This window comes from Capra hircus, chromosome 5, assembly GCF_001704415.2.
Source record: "Capra hircus breed San Clemente chromosome 5, ASM170441v1, whole genome shotgun sequence".
Lineage (NCBI taxonomy): Eukaryota > Metazoa > Chordata > Mammalia > Artiodactyla > Bovidae > Capra > Capra hircus.
Genome location: NC_030812.1, coordinates 48,101,920 through 48,125,631, shown reverse-complemented (window position 1 = coordinate 48,125,631; position 23,712 = coordinate 48,101,920). Strand labels below are relative to the sequence as shown.

General features: G+C 39.4%; 1 protein-coding gene across 2 annotated transcripts in view; it reads right to left on the bottom strand.

The window, feature by feature from the left end:
- WIF1 (WNT inhibitory factor 1) overlaps nucleotides 11,495–23,712 on the bottom strand; it is an 86,489-nt gene continuing 74,271 nt past the window's right edge. The window contains exons 7-10 of one of the 2 annotated variants that reach the window (XM_005680217.2): nucleotides 22,136–22,231; nucleotides 16,297–16,392; nucleotides 15,691–15,786; nucleotides 11,495–12,351 (exon numbers count right to left, since the gene is read on the bottom strand). In XM_005680217.2, coding sequence (XP_005680274.1) covers nucleotides 12,230–12,351; nucleotides 15,691–15,786; nucleotides 16,297–16,392; nucleotides 22,136–22,231 — 410 coding nt within the window. In that variant the 3' untranslated portion in view covers nucleotides 11,495–12,229. The remainder of the gene's footprint in view (nucleotides 12,352–15,690; nucleotides 15,787–16,296; nucleotides 16,393–22,135; nucleotides 22,232–23,712) is intronic. The other variant, XM_005680218.3, reaches the window with a different exon arrangement.

Sequence of the window (23,712 nt, the reverse complement as noted above, 5' to 3'; positions counted from 1 at the left end):
TTTGGTTTAGAAACAAGGTAGTACGTAATCCAAATAAACAAGCCAGGGCAGAAGACCCAAATGACTGAAGAGCAAACCAGCTTTAAAACTCCACTTGGATCCTCGAGGTTCAGCACTGGTGACACAAGCCAAAGACCCATCAGTCACCAGCGTGCCCCGTGGACCAGGTGCCTGCGGCTGCTTTGCTTCCGCAGGGCCAGTGTTTGCTACTTCCCAAAGTGCGTGATATTTTAGGTTTAAATGGAAACTCTGAGTAAATATTCATCTTTACAAAGTAAGAAAAGGATCACAGATTTGCTTTTCAGTTTTGGGGTGTTTCCTGGAAGTGAGGAAAGACTAATTTGGACTTTGAGGACATTTGTCTTTGGAGTTTCTGGAGCGTGTCATAAGGCTTTTCATTGAATCAAGCTTCCATGGGTGGAGATGAACTTAATTTTTATCACAAGGCTTAAGATCTCAACTCCAGCCAGGTTTCTGCCTTCCTGTCTCCTAATAAAGAACACCAGTTAGAAGTTAGAGAAACCCAAGATTATCTTTTTAGTTAAAATGGATTATTCACAGAATTCTGAAATTCAGCTTTTCCTTGTGAGCTGTAAACTTAAAGCTGTAAATTCCTTCTCAAGCAGGGACTGAAGAACTTGACTGGATTGAAGCATAAAGCAATAAGTATTTGTCCCTTAATTTGTCCTCTACTTTCCTTCCTGTTTTTGTGTTTGTGATATTAATACAAGGGAAATTTAGTAAAGGGTCACTGACTTTGGTTTGATAGCTACCAAGTCTTTCATTTGCAAGGCTTGAGTTCTAGAATCGAGAGAAGGAAAGACAAAGGAAGAGCTCATTTGGTCAGTGTCTAATGAGGGGACGATGCTCTATATTTTACTGAAACCGCCTTGTCCATGGACCTAAGGCCTCGCTCCAGGACAGGGCCAGCTTCCTGGGTATGCAAACTGTGCAATTGCGTGCAGACCCACACAGCGAGGGATCCCAGGCTTGGTTCAGTGCCCTGTTGTCCCCATCTTGATAGTGCTGATACTTTTTTTGAACAAGGGGCCCACATTTTCATTTTGCTTTTAGTACCTCAAATTTCACAGCTGATTCTTGCCCTGGATTATCATTAAGGCTCTCTCCTCTCCTCTCTCCCTTCCCCTGCCACCATGACCCCAGTGAAAAGAAAGTGTTAAGTGTTAGTTGCTCAGTCATGTCCAACTCTTTGCAACCCCATGGACTCTAGCCCGACAGACTCCTCTGTCCATGGGATTCTCCAGGCAAGAGAACTGGAGTGGTTTGCTGCCATTCCCTTCTCCAGAGACCTTCCCGACCCAGGATTGAACGCTGGGTCTCTCACATTGCATGCAGATTCTTTACTAACTGAACCACCAGGGAAGCAGTCCATGACCCCAGATTCAGCCTCAAGACCATGCTCAAGGCTGGACTCTCCAGTGTCATATCCGTGAAACAAGAAGCCGAGTATTCACCCTGAGGTGAATCAACTTTCAGTGATCATCCTGTGGATTTTACAGATTATTTTGTCATTTCAGGGTAGCTCTTCTTGGTTTGGATTTTTGATACATGCCAGATAATTTCAATAGTCATTCAAGCCAAACACCATTAGGAAGAGAAATGTGTTACCAAGGAACAATCCTGTAATGCTGATGCTTAATACAGAATATTTTCCATTTGTAATTTTGATATTCTTAAGATAAACCAGTAAACAGGTGCTAAATCAATTTACATTTTAAGTTTACATCAGAATTTTAAAAAATCTTGCTGAATACCTGAATACTTTATGATGTCATTTCCTGTATATGGTTTCTATTTTTTTTTTATCTTGAGCCATATGGAGGACATTTATTCAATATGCCTATTAAACTTTTATATTTGTACCACTTGCATAAACTGCCTAAAATTATGATGATGAAACTCCTGTCTTTGGGTAGTCATTTGTTTTCCTTCCTTTTCTTTTTCATTGCCTCAGGAAATTCTTCTGAAACAGCCATGTTTCTCATTTTTCCAATTTAAAAATTGCTCACCTGGCGATCGCCCTTTCCTCTTTACTACTTTGGTAGAAAAGTTTTCATCAAACTGCATTTTATTGTGATGATTTGTCCCTTTGAAGAATATGGAAAGAAACAAGCCTATCTATTGTTACTCTGTTGATATGACTGAGAGTGTTGTATATTACATCACATTCTGATCTCTTAGGAGAACCCAAAGGAGACATTGCTCTCTGCTCTCAGTTGGAGTTGGTATAAGTACAGGACCATCTAGGGCTATGCTAGCATCTCAGACTGTGTCATTAGGCACACTGGACATGCAATGAGAGAAAAAAATCTAGTTAATATGTGTCTTATTTTACATTCCACATATAAGTGACTTCATATGATACTTGTCTTTCTCTTTCTGACTTACTTCACTTAGTATGATATCGCTAGTTGCATACGTGTTGCTGCAAATGGCACCATTTCATTCTTTTTTATGGTGGAGTAGTATTTCATCAAATATAGGTACCACACATATCTACAAACAAAAACAAACCCACAGACATAGAGCAAAGACTTGTGGTTGCTGGGGGAGGGGGCGGGGAAGGAGGAGGGGGAAGGATGGGCTGGGAGTTTGGGGTTGGTGCTTAGTTGCTCAGTCATGTCTGACTCTTTGTGACCCCATGGACTGTAGCCCACCAGGTTCCTCTGTCCATGAGGGTTCTCCAGGCAAGAATACTGGGTGGGTTGCCTTGCCCCTGCCCAGGGATCTTCCCAACCCAGGGATGGAACCCAGGTCTCCTGCATTGCGGGCAGATTCTTTACCATCTGAGCCACCAGGGAAGACCTTAGGGTTGGTAGTTGCAAACTATTACATTTAGAAGGGATGAAACAATGAGGCCCTAATGTATAGCACAGGGAACTATATAGAATATCCTATGATAAATGGAAAAGAATTTGTAAAAAACCATAATGGAAAAGAATCTGTAACAAGAATGCATCGCTATATGTTTTTAACTGAGGTACTTTGCTGTGTAACAGAGATTGGCAACAACATTGTAAATCAACTACTTCAAAATAGAAAAAAATCTGATAAAACTTTCTAGGAGGAGTACTGTATATTGTCAGAGGAAATACTTTTGTGAAGCCACTTGCAGAGGTGTTAAAAATTTCAAGGGATGTGATCAAGTAACAGTATGCTCAGTAAACTCCCCTCTGAGTAGTGTGGCTGGACTTAACTTGAGAACTTTTGTCTGCTGGGTGGGGCACAGAATTCTACAGGCAGAGACAAATTGCCTGGGATATTGGATGAGAAGCTGAACGCTGTCAGCAACCCTAATTTAAAAACCTGTCATACATGCAGCTCCTCTGTGGAAATTTTAAAGACTATCAGCTTGAAGGTGTTCCAAAAAGTAGCTTTCCCACACACCTACACATCTTGATCTAGTGCTAATGTGAATTCCTTGCATAGTTTAACTTCCCCTGAGCAACTAGCTCGTTTTTGCGTTTATGATCTTTGCCAGTCATTACCAATAACGGTTTCTTCTTTGAGGTGCTGGAGCGGAGCTTAGAGCCGAGTATATGGTCCACCTCTCTCAAGTGTGAAAAGTCCCTGTATACTTCTGTCCTAAGCTCCTCCCTCTGGGTCCATGTTAGTGTCTAACTTCTTTATTTCCTTTCGCCTCATTTCTCCTAATCATTTTATCTTACCAAATGGTGTATGTCTTCTCACACTGCCTTCACTCAGTCCTACTTCAGCTTTTAAATGATTATTTTCATGCGTGCTAAGTAATGCTGAAGAAGCTGAAGTTGAATGGTTCTATGAAGACCTACAAGACCTTTTAGAACTAACACGCCAAAAGATGTCCTTTCTATTAGGAATGCAAAAGCAGGAAGTCAAAAAACATTTGGAGTAACAGGCAAATTTGGCCTTGGAGTACGGAATGAAGCAGGGCAAAAGCTAATAGAATTTTGCCAAGAGAACACACTGGTCATAGCAAATACCCTTTTCCAACAACACAAGAGAAGACTCTACACATGGACATCACCAGATGGTCAACACCGAAATCAGATTGATTATATTCTTTGCAGCCAAAGATGGAGAAGCTCTAACTATATAGTCAGCAAAAACAAGACCAGGAGCTGACTGTGGCTCAGATCATGAACTCCTTATTGCCAAATTCAGACTTAAATTGAAGAAAGCAGGGAAAACCACTAGACCATTCAGGTATGACCTTAATCAAATCCCTTATGATTATACAGTGGAAGTGAGAAATAGATTTAAGGGACTAGATCTGATAGACAGAGTACTGATGAACTATGGATGGAGGTTCATGACATTGTACAGGAGACAGGGATCAAGACCATCCCCATGGAAAAGAAATGCATAAAAGCAAAATGGCTGTCTGAGGAGGACTTACAAATAGCTGTGAAAAGAAGAGACGTCAAAAGCAAAGGAGAAAAGGAAAGATATAAGCATCTGAATGCAGAGTTACAAGGAGAGTTAAGAAAGCCTTCCTCAGCAATCAATGCAAAGAAATAGAGGGAAACAACAGAAGGGGAAAGACTAGAGATCGCTTCAAGAAAATTAGAGATACCAAGGGAATATTTCATGCAAAGATGGGCATAATAAAGGACAGAAATGGTATGGACCTAACAGAAGCAGAAGACATTAAGAAGAGGTGGCAACAATACACAGGAGAACTGCACAAAAAAGATCTTTACGACCAAGATAATCACGATGATGTGATCACTCATCTAGAGCCAGACATCCTGGAATGTGAAGTCAAGTAGGCCTTAGAAAGCATCACTACAAACAAAGCTAGTGGAGGTGATGGCATTCCAGTTGAGCTGTTTCAAATCTGAAAGATGATGCTGTAAAAGTGCTGCACTCAATATGCCAGCAAATTTGGAAAACTCAGCAGTGGCCACAGGACTGGAAAACATCTGTTTTCATTCCAATCCCAAAGAAAGGCAATGCCAAAGGATGCTCAAACTACTACGCAATTGCACTCATCTCACATGCTAGTAAAGTAATGCTCAAAATTCTCCAAGCCAGGCTTCAGCAATACGTGAACCATGAACTTCCAGATGTTCAAGCTGGTTTTAGAAAAGGCAGAGGAACCAGAGATCAAATTGCCAACATCGGCTGGATCATGGAAAAAGCAAGAGAGTTCCAGAAAAACATCTATTTCTGCTTTGTTGACTAAGCCAAAGCCTTTGACTGTGTGGATCACAATAAACTGTGGAAAATTCTGAAAGAGATGGGAATACCAGATCACCTGACCTACCTCTCGAGAAACCTATATGGAGGTCAGGAAGCAACAGTTAAAACTGGACATGGAACAACAGACTTGTTTCGAATAGGAAAAGGAGTACGTCAAGCCTATATATTGTCACCCTGCTTATTTAACTTATATGCAGAGTACATCATGAGAAACGCTGGGCTGGAAGAAACACAAGTGGAATCAAGATTGCTGGGAGAAATCTCAATAACCTCAGATATGCAGATGACACCACCCTTATGGCAGAAAGTGAAGAGGAACTAAAAAGCCTTTTGATGAAAGTGAAAGAAGTGAGTGAAAAGGCTGGCTTAAAGCTCAACATTCAGAAAACTAAGATCATGGCATATGATCCCATCATTTCCTGGGAAATAGATGGGGAAACAGTGGAAACTGTGTCAGATTTTATCTTTCTGGGCTCCAAAATCACTGCAGATGGTGATTGCAGCCATGAAATTAAAAGACGCTTACTCCTTGGAAGAAAAGTTATGACCAACCTAGACAGCATATTAAAAATCAGAGACATTACTTTGCCAACAAAGGTCCGTCTAGTCAAGGCTATGGTTTTTCCAGTAGTCATGTATGGATGTGAGAGTTGGACTGTGAAGAAAGCTGAGTGCCAAAGAATTGATGCTTTTGAACTGTGGTGTTGGAGAAGACTCTTGAGAGTCCCTTGGACTGAAAGGAGGTCCAAACAGTCAATCCTAAAGGAGATCAGTCCTGGGTGTTCATTGGAAGGACTGATACTAAAGCTGAAACTCCAATACTTTGGCCACCTCATGTGAAGAGTTGACTCATTGGAAAAGACTGATGCTGGGAGGGATTGGGGGCGGGAGAAGGGGATGACAGAGGATGAGATGGCTGGATGGCATCACCGACTCCATGGACATGAGTTTGAGTGAACTCCAGGAGATGGTGATGGACAGGGAGGCCTGGCATGCTGGGATTCATGGGGTCGCAAAGAGTCGGACATGACTGAGCAACTGAAGCGAGCTGAAGACACTTCAGTTGTGTCTGATTCTTTGAGAGCCCTATGGTCCATTGCCTGCCAGACTCCTTTGTCCTTGGGATTCTCCAGGCAAAACTACTGGAGTAGGTTGCTGTGCCCTCCTCCAGTGGACCTTCCCAACCCAGGGACTGAACCCACATCTCTTAGGTCTCCTGCATTGGTAGGCAGGTTCTTTACCCCTTCCTCTTCCTCCTCATGGTCTTTTCCCTCCGCCTCCTCCTCTTCTGTGGTAACATAAGAGTAACAACAAAAGAGCTGACCTTCGCTGTTGTGATTCTACATAAATTGACAGTGACCTAAGGGGATATAGTTCAGATGAAAATTCATAATGTATATGGTAGAGGGTAAAAGGGAGGAGTGGCTCAATCAATTTGCCCAATAGTAAAGGCCACATTGTTATATAAATAAACAAAGCAAAGTATGTTAGAGTCTATGTAGAATCTAAAAACACAATAAAACACAAGTTAGTCATATTGCACCTCACCAAATAAAGCTATTATGTATATTGTTATTGAAAGTATTTCAATAGATAATGAGTATCCTTCATTTATAATATGACTACTGGTCAACAAATTTTGGGGCCTAACCTCCTAGCTAGCTGTATTTCCAAATGTCTTAGCAGACAATTCCACCAAGATGTCCTAAAGGCACATTAAACTTACCTTCAAAACCAAACTCAGCATCTCTGGAAAGGCACATCCCTGCTCACTCTTGTTCCTCCTTACTCTTTAGCATCACTGTCCAGGTTCCTTTCTTTTCTTAACCCTTACATCCAATCAGTCATCTAGTCCCCTGATTAGATTTGATGTTTCTTTTGAGTCTAAGCTCTCCTCTCTGATGCTAAAGCCATTTCAGGTCCTATTATCCTGAAGTCTCCTATGGGGGGGTATGTGTACTCCAGGTGTGTGTAAAGTTACCTTTGAGAGTAAGTGAAGGAAATAATATATTAGAGATGCTACATATATTTTCACCTGTTCCTTTTAAAAAATTTATTTTTATTGAAACATGTTTGACTGTGTGTGTGCTAGTCACTCAGTTGTATCCGACTCTGTGACCCCATGGACTGTAGCCTGCTAGGTTCCTCTGTTTATGGGATTCTCCAGGCAAGAATACTGGAGTGGGTTGAATGCCCTTCTCCAGGGAATCTTCCTGACCCAGGGATCGAACCTGGGTCTCCTGTGTTAGCAGGCAGATTCTTTACCATCTGAGCCACTGGAGAAGCTCAGCCACTGGGGAAGTACAGGGACTGTAGTGTTGTGTTAATTACTGCTATGTTACAAAGTGATTCAGTTCTGCACACACATACATATATGTGTGTGTGTGTGTGTGTATACACACACACATACAAACATTCTTTTTAAAAGTATTCTTTCCCATTATGGTTTATCACAGGATATTGAATATAGTTTCCTGTGCGTTACAGTAGGACCTTGTTGTTCATTCATTCTATATACAAAAGTTGACATCTGCTAATCCCAATCTCCCATTCCATCTCTCCCCCAGTTCCCTTCTCCCTGGCAACCACAAGTTTGTTCTCTTTGTCCGTGATTCTGTTTCTGTTTCATAGTTAGGTTTGTGCTGTGCTTACTCAGTTGTGTCTGACTCTTTTGAGACCCCATGGACTGTATGTAGCCTCTGATTCTTTGTGACCCCATGGACTGTAGCCTGCCAGGCTCCTCTGTCCATGGGGATTCTCCAGGCATGAATACTGGAATGGGTTGCCATGCCCTCTTCCAGGGAATCTTCCCAACCCAGGGATCAAATCCAGGTCTCCCACAGTGCAGGCAGATTCTTTACTGTCTGAGCCACCATAGTTAGGCTTATTTTTGTCACATTTTAGATTCCACATATAAGTGATATCATATGGTATTTGTCTTTCTCTTTCTGACCTACTTCATTTAGTGTGATAATCTCTGGTTTCATCCATCTTGCTGTGAATGGCATTATTTTGTTCTTTTTTATGGCTGAATAGTATCCCACTATATATATGTACCATATCTTCTTTATCCGCTCATCTGTTGATGGACATTTAGGTTTTTTCCATGTCTTGGCTATTGTGAATAGTGCTGATATGAACATAAAATATATTTCTGACCAAAACAAATGATCCTTTCATATGTTAGACTCTGGGAGAGAAAAGTAAAGTGCTTCAGAACAAGTTTGAAATGTTTCATTCTTCTAAGAGCTATTTCTCCCAAGGTTTTAAAATTGTCAAATAGAAATCTTCTGTTTGTTTAAAAAACACCACCTTCTTAAGCAATATATTTCTCTTGAAGGGTGTATGAATCTTTTTGAATTATAGTTTTTTCCAGATATATGCCCAGGAATGGGATTTCTGGATCATATGGAAATTCTATTTTTAGTTTTCTGAGAAAACTCCATACTGTTTTTCATAGTAGCTGCACCATTTCCACAATGTAGGGTTTACCTCTTCCTTTTAACATTTCTGGCTTTTATAATGTACACAGTGGTACAGTTATACATGTAAATAAATAATAGCCATATATAGGACTATGAGGGGCTTCCCAGACAGCTCTAGTAATAAAGAACCCCCCTGCCTAGGATAAAGAATCTCCTGCAGGAGACTTCAGAGATGTGTGTTCGGAGGAGGGCATGGCAACCCACTGCAATATTCTTGCCTGGAGAATTCCATGAACAGAAGAGCCTGGTGGGGTATGATTCATAGGGTCACAGAGTCAGATACATATGAAGCGATTTAGCATGCACGCACGCAAGGGACTATGAACTCAAAAATTTCTGCTGGAGTGTGCAGTCAAAATGGTTTGGAGATGACTAACCTAGACTATTGCAGTTTGTCACCACGCTTTCAGTCCAGCTTCCTTGCAATTCTATTATTCATTATGAGTTAATACAAGTAAAGTGTTCAGAATAAACTGTCAACTATATTATTATTATCCTATTCCCAAAATTAACTTTCTGCTGCCTCTTAGATACTCATAATCATGCATCTGGACTTTTATTTAGAAGTCTTTAATAAATAAGCCAGTTCTTATATTAGGATTTCCTGGATTCTGGTCTGCTTTGCCAAGTCTTTGTGAGCATAGGCTGACACTGGGCTCTGGCTAGTTAGAGCAGAAAGACTGCTGTGGTCAATCACCTCAGTAAGATGTGATCACTCTGCTTACAGCCTCTCCCTTGATCTCGTCCCCTAACACGTCACTTCCCTAAATCACACAACTGATTATGCCAGTGTCCAGTGCAAAAAAGCTTGTGAACTTTATAAAATAAGGTCCACATTCCACTGGGAGAATGAGGCGAATAATTGGTTGAAAAGTTGCTACCTAGGATTTGTCGAGTTTTGTGTTCTGCTGTATTTGCTGAGAAAAGGAGAAGAGCACAGTGTCAGGGCTTCAGAGGCATGAATTCAAGCCCATCCCTATTATGTATAGTTTTGGGTAAATCACTTCCTGTCTCCATGACTTGGTTTTCTTCTATGCAAAATTGCATAATGATACCTGCCTCATAGGATTGTAAGATAACACAGTTCATATTCTTGGGAACCAATAAGTTCTTAATAAACGGTAGCACTTAAAAAAAATTGAAGTATAGTTGAATTACAATGTATGGTAGTTTCTGATATATAGCAAAAGAATTCCATCATATTCTTTTTCAGACTATTTTTGGATAGTTATTACAGGATATGGAATTTAGTCCCGTGTTATATAGTAGGACCATTGTTTATCTGTTTAATATATGGTAGTGTGTATCTGCTAATCTCAAACTCCTAATTTATCACTCCTCCACCAGCTTTCCCCTTTGGCAAACAAATTTGTTTTGTCTGTGAGTCTGTTTCTGTTTTGTAAATAAGTTCTTTTGTATCATACTTTAGATTCCACATGAGTGATATAATATGGTATTTGTCTTCTCTGTCTGACTTCATATAGAATGATAATCCCCAGGTCCATCCATGTTGCTGCAAATGGCATCGTTTCACTCTTTTTACGGCTGAGTAATATTCCATTCTGTACCACGCATTCCTTGTTTAAATTTTTATTTTATATTGGAGCATAGTTGATTAATAACGTTGTGTTGCTTTCAGGTGTACCATAGAGCGATTCAGTTATGTATATACATGTATCTATTCTTTTTCAAATTGTTTTCCCATTTAGGTTATCACAAAATATTGAGCAGTGTTCCTGTGCTATACAGTAGGTCCTTGTTGGTTACTTTTTAAATTTTTATCAGAGTACAGCTGATTTTCAATATTGTGCCAGTTTCCACTGCACAGCAAAGCAACCCAGTGGCACACATACATACCCTTTTTTTCCAGTTCTTTTTCCATATAGATTATAGAGTACTGAGTGGAGTTCCCTGTACTGTACAGGTTTCCATTAGTTATCTATTTTATATATAACAGTGTGTATATGTCAATCCCAATCTCCCAGTTTATCCTTCCCCATATTTCCCCCTTTGTTACCATAAGTTAATTTTCTACATCTGACTATATTTCTATTTTGTAAATAAGTTCATTTGTACCATTATTTTTTAGATTCTCCATATAAGAAATATCATTGTTTATCTTTGTCTGATTTACTTCACTCAGTATAATGATCTCTAGGTCTATCCATGTAGCTGCAAATAGTATTACCTCATTCCTTTTATGGCTGAGTAATATTCCACTGTGTATCCCACATCCTCTTTATCCTTTTATCTGTTGATGGACATTTAAGTTGTCTCCATGCCTTAGGGATTATAAATAGCACTGCTATGAATGCTAAAATGCACATATCTTTTTGAATTATGGCTTTCTCCAGATATGTGCCCAGGAGTGGGATTGTGGGATCATGTGGTAACTCTATTTTTAGTTTTTTAAAGAATCTCCATACGGTTTTCCATACTGGCTGCATCAATTTACATTCCCAGTTAGTAACACTTTCATTTGTAATATTTTCACACCATTAAAAAAGTCTTCACTAATGGGATATTTCACATATTCTAGTTAGAGAAGATTTCTTAAAAGAAATGACAACAAGCTGGGAGCTGACATAAATAGGAGTGTTACAAGCTCTGACAACAGAGTGCAGTGTGGCCTGGCTGAAGCAGAGACAGAACTGGGAGGGAAAGATGAGGCTGGAGAGCTAGTCCAGAGTCAGGGAAAGAATGTCTTCTCTTTTTTATGATATTGCAAAGTTTTAACTTCTATTCAATTGCAACCAACTTTATTTCCATAAACTAGCACATGCGAAGACCACTCCATACCACACTCAGAAAACTAAAGCAGCATCTTTATTTTATACATACAAACAGTATAAAATGTTTTTGTAAGAGCTGTGTTTTGTTTACAATATATTATATTGCTTCAAGCCAATGCCAACAGTTCATACATATACTCCCTATTTTATTGTGTTTACAATATATTATATCATTACATGTCACTACCACAGTGTTATTTCTTTCTCTCTCTTTTTTAATACTGAATTCTCTGGAATCATGGTAAGGTCAGGGTAAAGGTAAAACGTATTGTGAGTTTAAGGGGAGTTTTTAAAATGTGGCAAATGTCTAGATACATGACAAAATAAGTTGAAATGCTAAGACTTCAGCACTTTTAACTGCTTCATCCAAACCTTTGTGATTTATGCTTTTTTGTTCCATTTATCTTCTCTAACGTTGCCCAGCCCCTCAATACCAGGAATGCATTGTACTTTTGGCAATTATCTGCCAAGTACACACTGAAAAGACAAAAATTTAACCTGAACAACTGACATAACATAAAGTTGGTCCCAAAGCACTTAAACAAGAAAATCTATACCATCATGCTACAGATGTACTTAGAAAACTTAAAAGGAAGAGTAAATATCAGCTCAGTGATTTATAATAAAGCTAATAAAATTCAGGCCAGTATTCTTAACTGTAATAAACATTACTTGAACATTCAACACATGAAAGGTTAACAAAGGCTATGAACTTGGTGTAACTTAAAATGTTTCAGATGTCGGAGTTCACCAGATGTAATTGGATTCAGGTGGGTCCTGCCGCTCCTCGGCCTTTTTAACTGAAGGCGTGTGCTGCCTGAGCTGGGCGCCTGCTGGCCTCAGGGCATGCAGGAGGCTGGCTCCATACCCTGCAAAATTATTCACAGCTTAAAAGAAAAGAAACTACAAAAACAAGCTCTTGAGATTCATTATTCACCATTCAAATAAAATCCATTTTCCCTTTCCAACCCAGAGTGAAAGACCACAGTGACCACATAAAGCTACCTGAATGATGAGATGTTACAGGTTCAAGAACCCTTTTAAAAGAAATTCATTTTGCTAACTCCATCAAATCTGGCTTCCATTGAATCTCTGATTCACTATATATTTTGGTCATGCCACGCTTGAAGCAAACTTGGGATGAATGTTATTGAATGGAAGAATTTTCTCCATCCAAGGGCTTGTAAGGATCGAGCACTGAGGTCTCATTGCAGGAGTGCTTCTGCAGAGAATGTTGTCATTGATCTTTCATTGCCTTGCAAAACCACCCTCCATTATTACTGATCTAGTTCAATAATAACAACCCCCATTCTTCATACAGATCACATGATTAGGCATGGCTATTACATTTACACAAAATAGGAATTTTATAAGAATTAAGGACTTCCATAAGTCAGACAGAGAAGGAGAATTATTGTATGACATCCCTTGTATGTGGAATCTAAAAAGAAATGATACAAACAAATTTACTTACAAAAAAGAAAGAGACTCATAGACTTAGAGAATGAACTTATGGTTGCAGGGGGTGAAGGAGAAGGATGGGTAGAAGGGATAGCTAGGGAGTTTGGGATGAACATGTACACACTGCTATATTTGAAATGGACAACCAACAAGGAATGCATAACACAGGGAACTCTGCTCAATGTTATATGGCAGCCTGGATGGAAGGTGAGTTTGGGGGAGAATGGCTGCATTTATATGTGTAGCAGAGTCCCTTTGCTATTCACCTGAAACTATCACAGCATTGTTTATTAATTGGCTATACCCCAATACAAAATAAAAAGTTTTTAAAAATGAATCAATCTAAAAGAATTTAGGAAAAGAGAAGTGTTTAAAAAAAAAGTACACCAGTACACATTATTAGAGAAGGGTTAGGATTTGAACTGACTCCTTCTCAGTGGGCTTTTGTGAGCTTTGGTCAAGATGGGTGTCTACTGATAGCATTTCCAGTACATCGTAAGAGGAGCGTAACACAATAATACAATGTGAGTTGTGAGTTACACAACTCAAGACTTCTTTTCATATTACTTATGGACTTCTGAAGATGCCTGGGTCACTGACTCACTTCTGCTGATTTCCTGGAACTGATCTAAGACAGCAGTTAAAAATCTGTCTCCATCTTCCTGTGCATTGGAGTCAAGTTTGGCATTTCATTTGTTCCCTGTGGTTTTTTAATGCAAGCATGCCATTAAGCAACTGCTGAGAACAGAGTACATTGTTCCTGAATGCTTTTCTTTGAATTGTCAGCATGTAGGCTAGTAGCTCATGGACTCCACCAAGACAATGAGCCAACAGTCCCTACCCTTCTGCTCACCCTGCCACCCATGAAGCCCAAACCTCCCTGGTGAGGCAGAGCCTGAGCCAGGAAGTCTGTCTCCAGTATCCTCCTCCCAACTCAGATGTCTGGGTGCCTGGGACCTCCCAATGTGTCGCCTCACTGGGAATCTGTTCTTAGCAGAATTCGGTGCCTCACAGCTTCCTTGTCATCTCCTTTTAAGCAAAATTAACCTCATTCTTTCAGCCTGATTCTCTCAGCCAGTGTACACAATGGCTGGGGGGCCTCTCCTGTAAAACAAGCTTGCATGTTAGTCAAGCACCAAGGCATCTTCTTGACATGCATGCCTGAATCTGAAGGCGGCAGAGATGACAAAAGCTTTCAGCAGCAAAGTCTACAAGTGAGGGTGCTACTGGGGCTGGGAGACCTGTCAGAACTGCTCATCTAAACTGCGTGCATGAGGGCCTCTCACTCGCCTTCTTGGAATGGTTAATTTTCTATAGGTCTTTTACCTGAAGGAAGGTCCCCTTCTGCCCCATTTGGTACCATTCCATCATTCCCACCTGGGTAAAGGAGCCATTTTCCAGAGGAACTCCACTTTTTGTTAAGCTATGTCTACCTGAAGTCAATTCAATCTACCATCCAGCCAAGACAATGGTGAAAAAAAGGCTCAGATCAATGGCTCAGTGTAGCCTAGGCCAGACACCAATATACTTTAAAACAAACAAACATATAAAGCTACACATAACTGGTTTTACACACATCAGAATAGTATAATGTGTGTTATAAAATATGTACAAAAAGTAGGAATTAGAGATTGAGATATATAACTATACATATAAAATTTCTACATAAATGTAATAAAAGAACATATTTTTTTTATGTCTTCAAACTAATATTTTCCCTTAGCATCCAGATGAGTATCCACATTCACTGGGCTATATTCATCACCCTTTGGAGACCACTGATTTAGAAAAACACCTGATATGAAAGTGATCTGTTCACTTTGTGTACATTATTTTGGAAACAACTTGATAGGCACAGTGTGGACTTCTATTAATCAAGGGAACTGCATGACTGAATGAAGCCTTCCTTTGCCCACAGAAAGTAGCCAGTGGGTCCATCCTCAGCAGATAGAGTTCAAGCTACAGGATGAACCTGCAGAAATGCATTATTTTTTTCCTTCACTTGCTGATTGACTGCCCCTCCCTCTTGAATCTGGGCACCACCAGGAAGGATCTTTTCTGTCTGTTCACTGGTATGTTTCCAGTGCCTGGATTCATGCTTAGCACAGAGACGATAGCAATCAAAACAGAATGACTGAATTTGGCAACTTTAACTTTCATTTTGTGTATAAAATAGACCAGTGGTTTATTATCCTATAGCTAGTCCATTTTTGGTGGTCAGTAAATGTGAAAAAAAAATACAACTCCACATTAACATCTCTCCTGTACTTCACAGACCTTTTTTCTCCCTCGAAAGAACCCATTTAAAGCATCCCCAAACCAACACAGTGTAAAGATTTTACAAAGCAAAACTCTTCATGTTCTAATGCTCCTTGATCAATCCTGAACGATAAAATGAGAACCGTGTAGCTACTGATCTACATTTGATTTAGAAATCTTACTTTTACTCATTGCTATCATAGTTAACATATCATATTACCAAACCAACCTGGAGTACTAATTTAACCTGGAAAATATTTGTGGTGATATTTTACAGATGTGGTGGTATTTTACAGTGATGCTTTCTTTCCTCTACACTCTAAAGCTTAGAGTTCTGGCGGTAGTGGGGACCACTGGAGAGAGCAGGAAGAGGAGAAGTTGGTTTTATGCAACGGAAAGCAGAGTTGAGTTATGGCTTGTCTGTCCTGGCCTTTGGAGCCAGGAAATAGATATGCAAGAGTCTGGCTCGCCAGACAGTTCCCACTCACTTTTATTGCAGTGTCTCCCATGCCAGCCTTCCTGACACTGGCATTTGTTGGGTTCGTGGCAGGTTCCGTGTGTGCCGCAGCTGGGTTTGCAGACAGCTAGAGTCAAAGGAGATAAATAGAATGTTTCCTGAGCTTTCACTGGTTAACAGAATTACGCAGCTCTCTTTCCTGCAGTTCTTTCGAATGTGTTCATTTTGGCTTCATCCCTCCATGTGTTTTTCTAAGTTAATCTCCAGCTAGAAGTCAGTTTTGGACTCTTTTGAGTCAGTCCTGGAAGTGATCTAGACTTGATGTTTCCCATTGACAAAAGACACTCAGGAGGACTTTGAAACTGCCAGGCAATGGAAGTTAATCTTCCTTAAGAAAACTCTTAATAGTTAAAAAGTTTGGTGGTGTGTGCAAATGTGTCTAAGTTTTTTTTTTTACATGCATGGATTTCACATGTCTTTGGTCTACCTCAAGAAACATAAATGTCAGTGAAGAAAGGTTAATTGTGATGCCTCAGCAACATGCAGTAGGTACAGAAGTTAGGAAGTAAGAGAGAAGAGATCCCTGATAGTTTAACTACTCCAGAACATAGGTCAGCTGTGTGTTCAGGGTACTTACGCTTTGAACAGAGGTCTCCTTGGTAACCCTTGGAGCACTTGCATTTGTTTTTACCAATGCATTTGCCTCCATTTCGACAGGGCTGTGGGCATTTGCCTGAAATAGAAGAATGCAAATAAGCAAGGAACTCTGTTCTCCTTTCAGAGGCAATTACATTTTTTCAAAGGAATTGCAAGGCTTTGAGAGGATCAAGGCTTTGAAGTGGCAGTTATTTCCACTTATTTTGGATCAACCCTGGCTTTATTACTGTTTGAGCTTCATTTTGGGGACAAATAGGCTCATATTTTTACTTATAATTTTGGATATGAATCTTCCACAATGAGTATTGTTCAAATGCTGTATTTACGTCACTTTTTTGACAATGTTTTAACTGATTCATAAAAACTTGTAATTTAAGACATATTAAAAGTGAAGATATGGCCCCCTAAGTGATCTTTCCTCTGAGTTCTGATTTTTGTATGTCACTATTTCTGAAAGCAGGTCTATATCTAGACACGATGACTTCTGCCTTAGCCTAGGATTCTCCAGAAATCAGGACCCGCCTGCAGAGTTTATTTGGGGAAGTGATCCTTGGAATGAGGAATGGGGGGTAGGGAGAGTCAACAGCAGAAGAGAAAAAGCCAACAAAAAAGTATGTTTGTAGGTTGTTCATCACTACAGGCAACTGGGCTCTATTCTGCAGCATCTTTCTGAGGAGTCAGGTAGATGGACTGCTCCTTCAAGTTGCCTGAAGGAAGAGAGAAGGGAGCGTTTATTCATCTGCACCAGTGTCCACTGACCAAAGGTCACCCCATGGAATAATTTTCTTGAATTTCTAGTCTGTGACTACAGATTATATACGTATAATCTGTATATATGTGCAGTTGCTCAGTCATGTCTGACTCTCAAGAGTCTTCTCCAACACCATAGTTCATCAATTCTTCAGCGCTCAGCTTTCTTTATGGTTCAATTCTCACATCCATACACAACTACTGGAAAACTATAGCTCTGACTATATAGACCTTTATTGGCAAAGTAATGTCTCTCCTTTTTAATATGCTGTCTAGGTTTGTCATATCTTTTCTTCCAAGGAGCAAGCGTCTTTTAATTTCATGGCTGCAATCACCATCTGCAGTGATTTTGGAGCCCAAGAAAATAAAGTCTCTCACTGTTTCCATTGTTTCCCCATCTATTTGCCATGAAGTGATAGGACTGGATGCCATGATCTTCGTTTTTTGAATGCTGAGTTTTAAAAGCCAACTTTTTCACTCTTCCCTTTCACTTTCATCAAGAGGCTCTTTAGTTCCTCTTCACTTTCTGCCATAAGGGTAGTATCATCTGCATATTTGAGGTTATTGATATTTCTCCTGGCAATCTTGATTCCAGCTTGTGCTTCCTCCAGCCCAGCGTTTCTCATGATGTACTCTGCATATAAGTTAAATAAGCAGGGTGACAATATACAGCCTTGACGTACTCCTTTCCCAATTTGGAACCAGTCTGTTGTTCCATATCCAGTTCTAACTGTTGTTTTTTGACCTACATAGAGGTTTTTCAGGAGGCAGGTAAAGTGTTCTGGTATTCCCATCTCTTTAAGAATTTTCCAAAGTTTGTTGTGGTTATATATATTTATATTCATTACTCAGGAGTCTCTGGTGGTAAGCGAGAGACATGTGGCTCAGCTCAGGTGCAATCAGACTATGTTTGTGCAGATTAGGTCATAGCAGTGATGGAGGGAAAGGCTGGCTGCAAAGGACATGAGGTGGGGCACACAAAGTCCTTGATTCCACACTTGGGCATTTTTCTGGAATGTCTCAGATCCTAATAATACTTCATGCTCTATCTCTGTGCCAAATGAGGAGTGCTGATATTTTCACAGATCTCTGCATCCCAGGATTTTAGAGCTTGATGTAGATGTGAAAATCATATTTTTCTTCTTTCTTTCTTCTGAAGCCATTTATTCTCCATTTGCAGTCTAGAATTTGCCATCCTAAGGCTGAAGTTTTTTACGGGTAAGCATTATGCTTGACCGACATGAAGTGAATCCCATATGAAAATCATTTTGGTAGAAACACTTTCTTTTATTTATCCAAAATGATGTTCCTCACATATAAATAATCCAACATGTACTCACTGTGGAGATTAGAGAGACAATTGAGATGTTAGTGTCTCTCAGAAAATTGAAATGCCATTAGAGCTGTAGGCTTTTCTGACATGGATGTTTCACAGAAAGGTATTCAAACAACCTTAATATTTGAATGCCACCTTTCTATCAACCATTAAAATCCAAAAGAACCCTTTTTGCTAGGTTTGGACACAAAGAATAGCATTTACTCTCTGGTCAAGATCCAACTTCAATTTAAGGAAAGGAATATCTAACTCTGAATTTCCATTTGTATCAAAGGAACATCTGATCCCATCATAAGCTCAAAATTGGATACTCTGCAGTGTACTGGGGTTTTTCAACTAAGCAAGATGTGGGACAATAATTATATGGCAGAAAAGATAGAGGATGTATTGTGAACTACTTGGGGGGCCCAAGGTTCCCCATATTCCATGAGATATGAACTTAGTATCCAGAGAGAATGGAGAGAATGGCTGATAGAATCTTTTCATTGTCCCCAAGGATGTCTTGGCAAGAGGGAAGTGAGGACCCTGAGGCTCACTGCAGCCAACAAGGAAGACATTCTCTCCTGGTTATCACAGAATAGAAATCTCTTTGCAGGTGACTGTTAGAAGACCATTCCTATATCAAAGCTCATGGAACCAAAATATCGTGAAGGGATGACTGTTTTAAAGTTCAGAATTCTATAAATGTCTTTAATATTGACTTTCTTTTCCTAAAACTATATTGTGAACAAATTCTTATCGTTGGATAGTGGAACCCTGAATCAACGTGAGAAATCACAGCTTTTTACCCAAATGAGACTAAGCACTGCCTGAAGACAAATAGATTTGACGAATTCTAAAAAATTCAAATTTTAGCTATAACCAGTGAGGACAGTGAGAGAAAGTATTGACAAAATAAAGATATTAAACTTCCTCCACCCATCAGATTGTGAGGTAAATTTGTGCCTATCCTTCACATAGAAAAAAGATGAAAGTGGTTTACCATAAGTGCCAACAACCACCATCTCTGAGTCTTAGAATTTTACAAGTGATTTTTAACTGTTTTATCCAATATTCTAATTTTTTATGGCAAACATTTTACATAGATTACCTTTACAATAATAAAATCCATTAAGGTATTAAAAACCCCCTTTTGGTACAGTATAAATAATTTGGTTTTTTAAACTAAAGGTTCATTAAAGAATCTTATAGAGTTTATGAACCTTAAAGAACAAGAAAAACATATATACATATATCCAGATACTTCTAACCATTGTCTTAGTTGTTAACCTGCAAGTATATCTCACAATCAAGTCAGAATGAAGTTTGACAAGCCATCAACTTTGATAGAGGCCAGGAGAAATTATAATAGCATCAGGATATATATTTTATTTTAAAAAAAGAGAATAACAAATATTGGTAAGGATATGGAGAAATTGGAACCCTTGTACATTGCTGGTGGGAATGTAATATGGTACAGCCACTTTGGAAAATAGTTTGGCAGTTCCTCAAAAAATTAAAGAGTTAACATATGGTCTAGCAATTCCACTCCTAGGTATACTCAGGAGAACTGAAAACATGTTCACACAAAAACTCATACACAAATATTCATAGCAGCGCTACTATTGGTAGCAGCCCTAAAGTGGGAATAGCCCAGGTGCCCATCAGCTGATGGATGGATTAACAAAACGTAGTTGGTATATCCACACAATGGAATATTATTTAGCAAGTAAAAGGAAGTAATGATATATGTAACAATAGAGGTGAACCTTGAAAATATGTGAAGAGAAAGAAGTCAGACATGAAAGGCCATCTATTATATAACTCTATTTATATGAAATATCTAATACAGGCAAACCTAAAGAGACACAAAGTACATTAGTGGATTCCAGGGGTTTGGGATGAGGACCATGAGGAGTGACTGCTGATGGGAACAGGGTTTCTTTGGGGGATGGTAACATGTTCTAGAAGTAGATGCTGCACAACGTTGTGAATATCAATTGTATGCTTTATAATCAATATCAATTGTATGCTTTATAATCAATATCAATTGTATGCTTTAAAAAGTGAGTTTCACGTATGTGAATTATGTCTCATGTTAAACATAAGATATATAATTCAACTTTTTGTCTCTATTACACTATAGGCACTTTTCAATACAAGGCCCATTTTAATTTTTCCTGGTAATATGGTTCTGGTGATAGAGAAAAAAATTTCCTAAAAGGATTTGAGTATAACTTGTGATGGCAATAATCAAGAGCTTTCAAAGGCCCACATTTTTGGTTCAATTAGGGGAAAAAAAATAATAGAAAACATTATCTCTGCCAATGGAAAGGTCATAAACCTAAAGGCATGAAAGAGCATATGTGCATGAAGAGAAAGGAACCCATGAACAAAGATTCATAAACATCAACCAATTAAGTACATAAAGTCTGAGTGTAAGTGTGTGGAGAAAATTGAGGGGAGTTAGTTCAGAGATATCTTTATCAGGGCAGGGTAATTAACAAGAACAGAAGCCACATCCTGACAATTAAATTACACGTTCTATGAAAACTTCAGAAGTATTTCATTTGAACTCTATTAAAAAAAAATCGTCATTTCAGCTATTACTCATTGAAGTGAAAAAATCCCCACAAATAAATTAGAGGTTGAAAGTTAAAATAGTAAGTCAGTATTATTTAATTCTGAACCCACTATCACTTCAGAAACTATGGCTAGAGCAAACACAGCGGTGTTTTATGGACATAATACAGCTGGAGGTGAAAATGCCATATTCCAGAACTTCCAGAAAAGTAGGGACATGCTCACTCACATTCCTTTTGTTTCTTCCTGAGCCAGGCTTTGGTGTTATCTGTTTTGTGGGTCACAGAGCAATCTAGGGTGAGGTTGGCTCATTCCTGAGTTGAAGAGAGAGCTTCAGTGACGGGAAGATAACAGGGCCAGGGTAAAGAGTTTGGTATCCTGATTCCCAAAACAATGATTATCTACCACATTCCACCCTTAAATTTGAATTTTTTTTTAACCATAAATAAACACTTAAGAGACACTTCCTCATTCTAGATACAGAGCATTGTAGGCACACCATGAAGTTCTGTTGTGCTCCCAATCACTATTCTGGTTTCTATGATCTCCTATTACTTTTGCCTGTTCTTGAACTTCATAAAAATGGAATTGGCCAGCGTGCATTTCGTGTGTCTAACTTCTTTCGCTTAGCACAACCTCTGCGCAATTCGTTCACGCTGTTGTGTGTGCTATTAGATGCTTCTGGTTCTTATTGCTCTTTACCTTACTTCCCTCCTTTTTCTTGAGTCTATCCTTTTCTCTGAGACGGATTACTAGGCTCTGGTTGGTTGGGAAATGTGGCAGTGAGTGCCAGAGGGGGGTAAAAAGACTCTATGCCTGCAGATAAGTGAACTAATTCCAGCTGTCCTAAAGCTCTGGTCTACATTTCTAGTCTGAAACTATGGACTCTCCACAAGAAACAGTGCAACATGGTGAACAGCGCCAAACCAGACGTAACCAAGTCAGAGAGGGTTTAATGAGTCAGCTGAGCTGATCTATGTCACTTCTCTATCCCGCTGTTAGCCAAAATGGATGGCGGCTGAATCTAGTAAAAAGAAACCCCTGGTCTGAGACCTTAGCCAAGCTATTCATTGTCTCAGGGCTTCAGATTCATCATCAATAAAACGAAGGGGTTATTTGGGGCTTCTAATGTTCCCCATCCCAAACAAAGACAATGCAGGTCAGTACTCACTTGTTTCACACTGTTCTCCCTCTAGTCCTGGAGGGCAAATACACTTTCCAGGGTAGAAACAGGTCCCTCCGTTAAAGCAGGTGGCTGAGCAATTTGCTGTTAGAATGAATAACAGGGTATTGCATTAGGTAGTCACTTAAATCTAACAACAACATTTCATTAAGGCTAAGTGATACTTCTTAGGCATCTGCTACTTGCCCATTTACTTATTTAATAAAATAAGCCATATTACCCAGACAGCAGTGGTAATCAATTGCTTGATCATTTGTAGATTCAGGCAACATAACAGGATACCACACACATGACACCGGACCCACCTCTAGGGGTTTGTTTGCCTCTTAGTGAAAAAAGGCAACAGTGGGTAAAAACAAATATCTTTTTAATTTTATTGTAATTATCTATGCTCTTAAAAGGAGAAGAATGCTATAAACCCAAGAAAAATATTTAAGATAAATGAAGAATAAAAGGAGAAAACCTTCTTTGGAACAGATAAAAGGGAGAGAAGTCATAAATATTAGGGTTGGACAAAGGAGAAAGCAACTTTTTTCCTGATTAAGAAGAACAGGGATGCATCTTATATAACAGAAATTTTTGAAAAAATAAGTTTTTATGACGCTTGCAAGAAAGAATAATTATATTCAGGAAAGGGCAGCCTATTCCCCTTTATGAGATCCCGTAGGCAGGGAAGTGGAGGCAGCATGAGCTAGAGGGATGAAGAAAGTGGGTGTGTGATTTTGGGAGTCCAATAAACTAGATTTTCCAGGTGATAATCATACTGCTGGTAATTCATCCTAAAGCCCCCTTTTTAGAGTCAGCTTCTGGAGTTTCACTGCTCACTGGCACCTAAAATAGAGGGAGGACAGAAATGAAAACGGGGGAGAGCAAGTATCTAAAAATAGACAAGTTGGCTCATTCTATAACGGAGATGAAAATAAGAACTCAGCTATTCCAGTTTTACGGCTTATTTGTTCTTGTCCTATATAAAACAGGCCAAAATTGGCTGTAGGTGAATGAAAGCTGGAATAAGCATCCAGGAAGAAAATCAGAAAGGATTTCCAAAAGTTCTAAGTGTGTGCTTTCTTTGCGGAAATGAAATCCAACTAAAATATTCTATGAATATCATGCTTCCTAAATGATAAAGCTTTGTTAAAAATGATTATCATAAGTATCTCCTAGCTTAAGGCCATGCTGTACTTGCCTTGGCAAAATCAAGCTTCCTGTCATAGAGAGTAACAGCAGCACTGGAGGACAGGATTTAGGATTTAGGAGAATCCGTTCTTGAGCTTCCTCTTTGTTACTTGCAGCTAACATTGTTGAAAGTGAAGTGTTGCTCAGTGCTGTGTGACTTCGCAACCACATAGGCTGTAGCTCACCGGCCTCCTCTGTCATGGAATTCTCCAGGCAAGAATATTGGAGAGGGTAGCCATTCCCATCCTTCTCCAGGGTATCTTCCCCACCCAGGGATCGAACCCAGGTCTCCTCATTGCAGGCAATTACCATCTGAGCCACTGAAGCTAATATTAGGGCTGGATCTTTTTTTTATCCTTATTATGGAATGTTTCACATGTTTGCCTGTC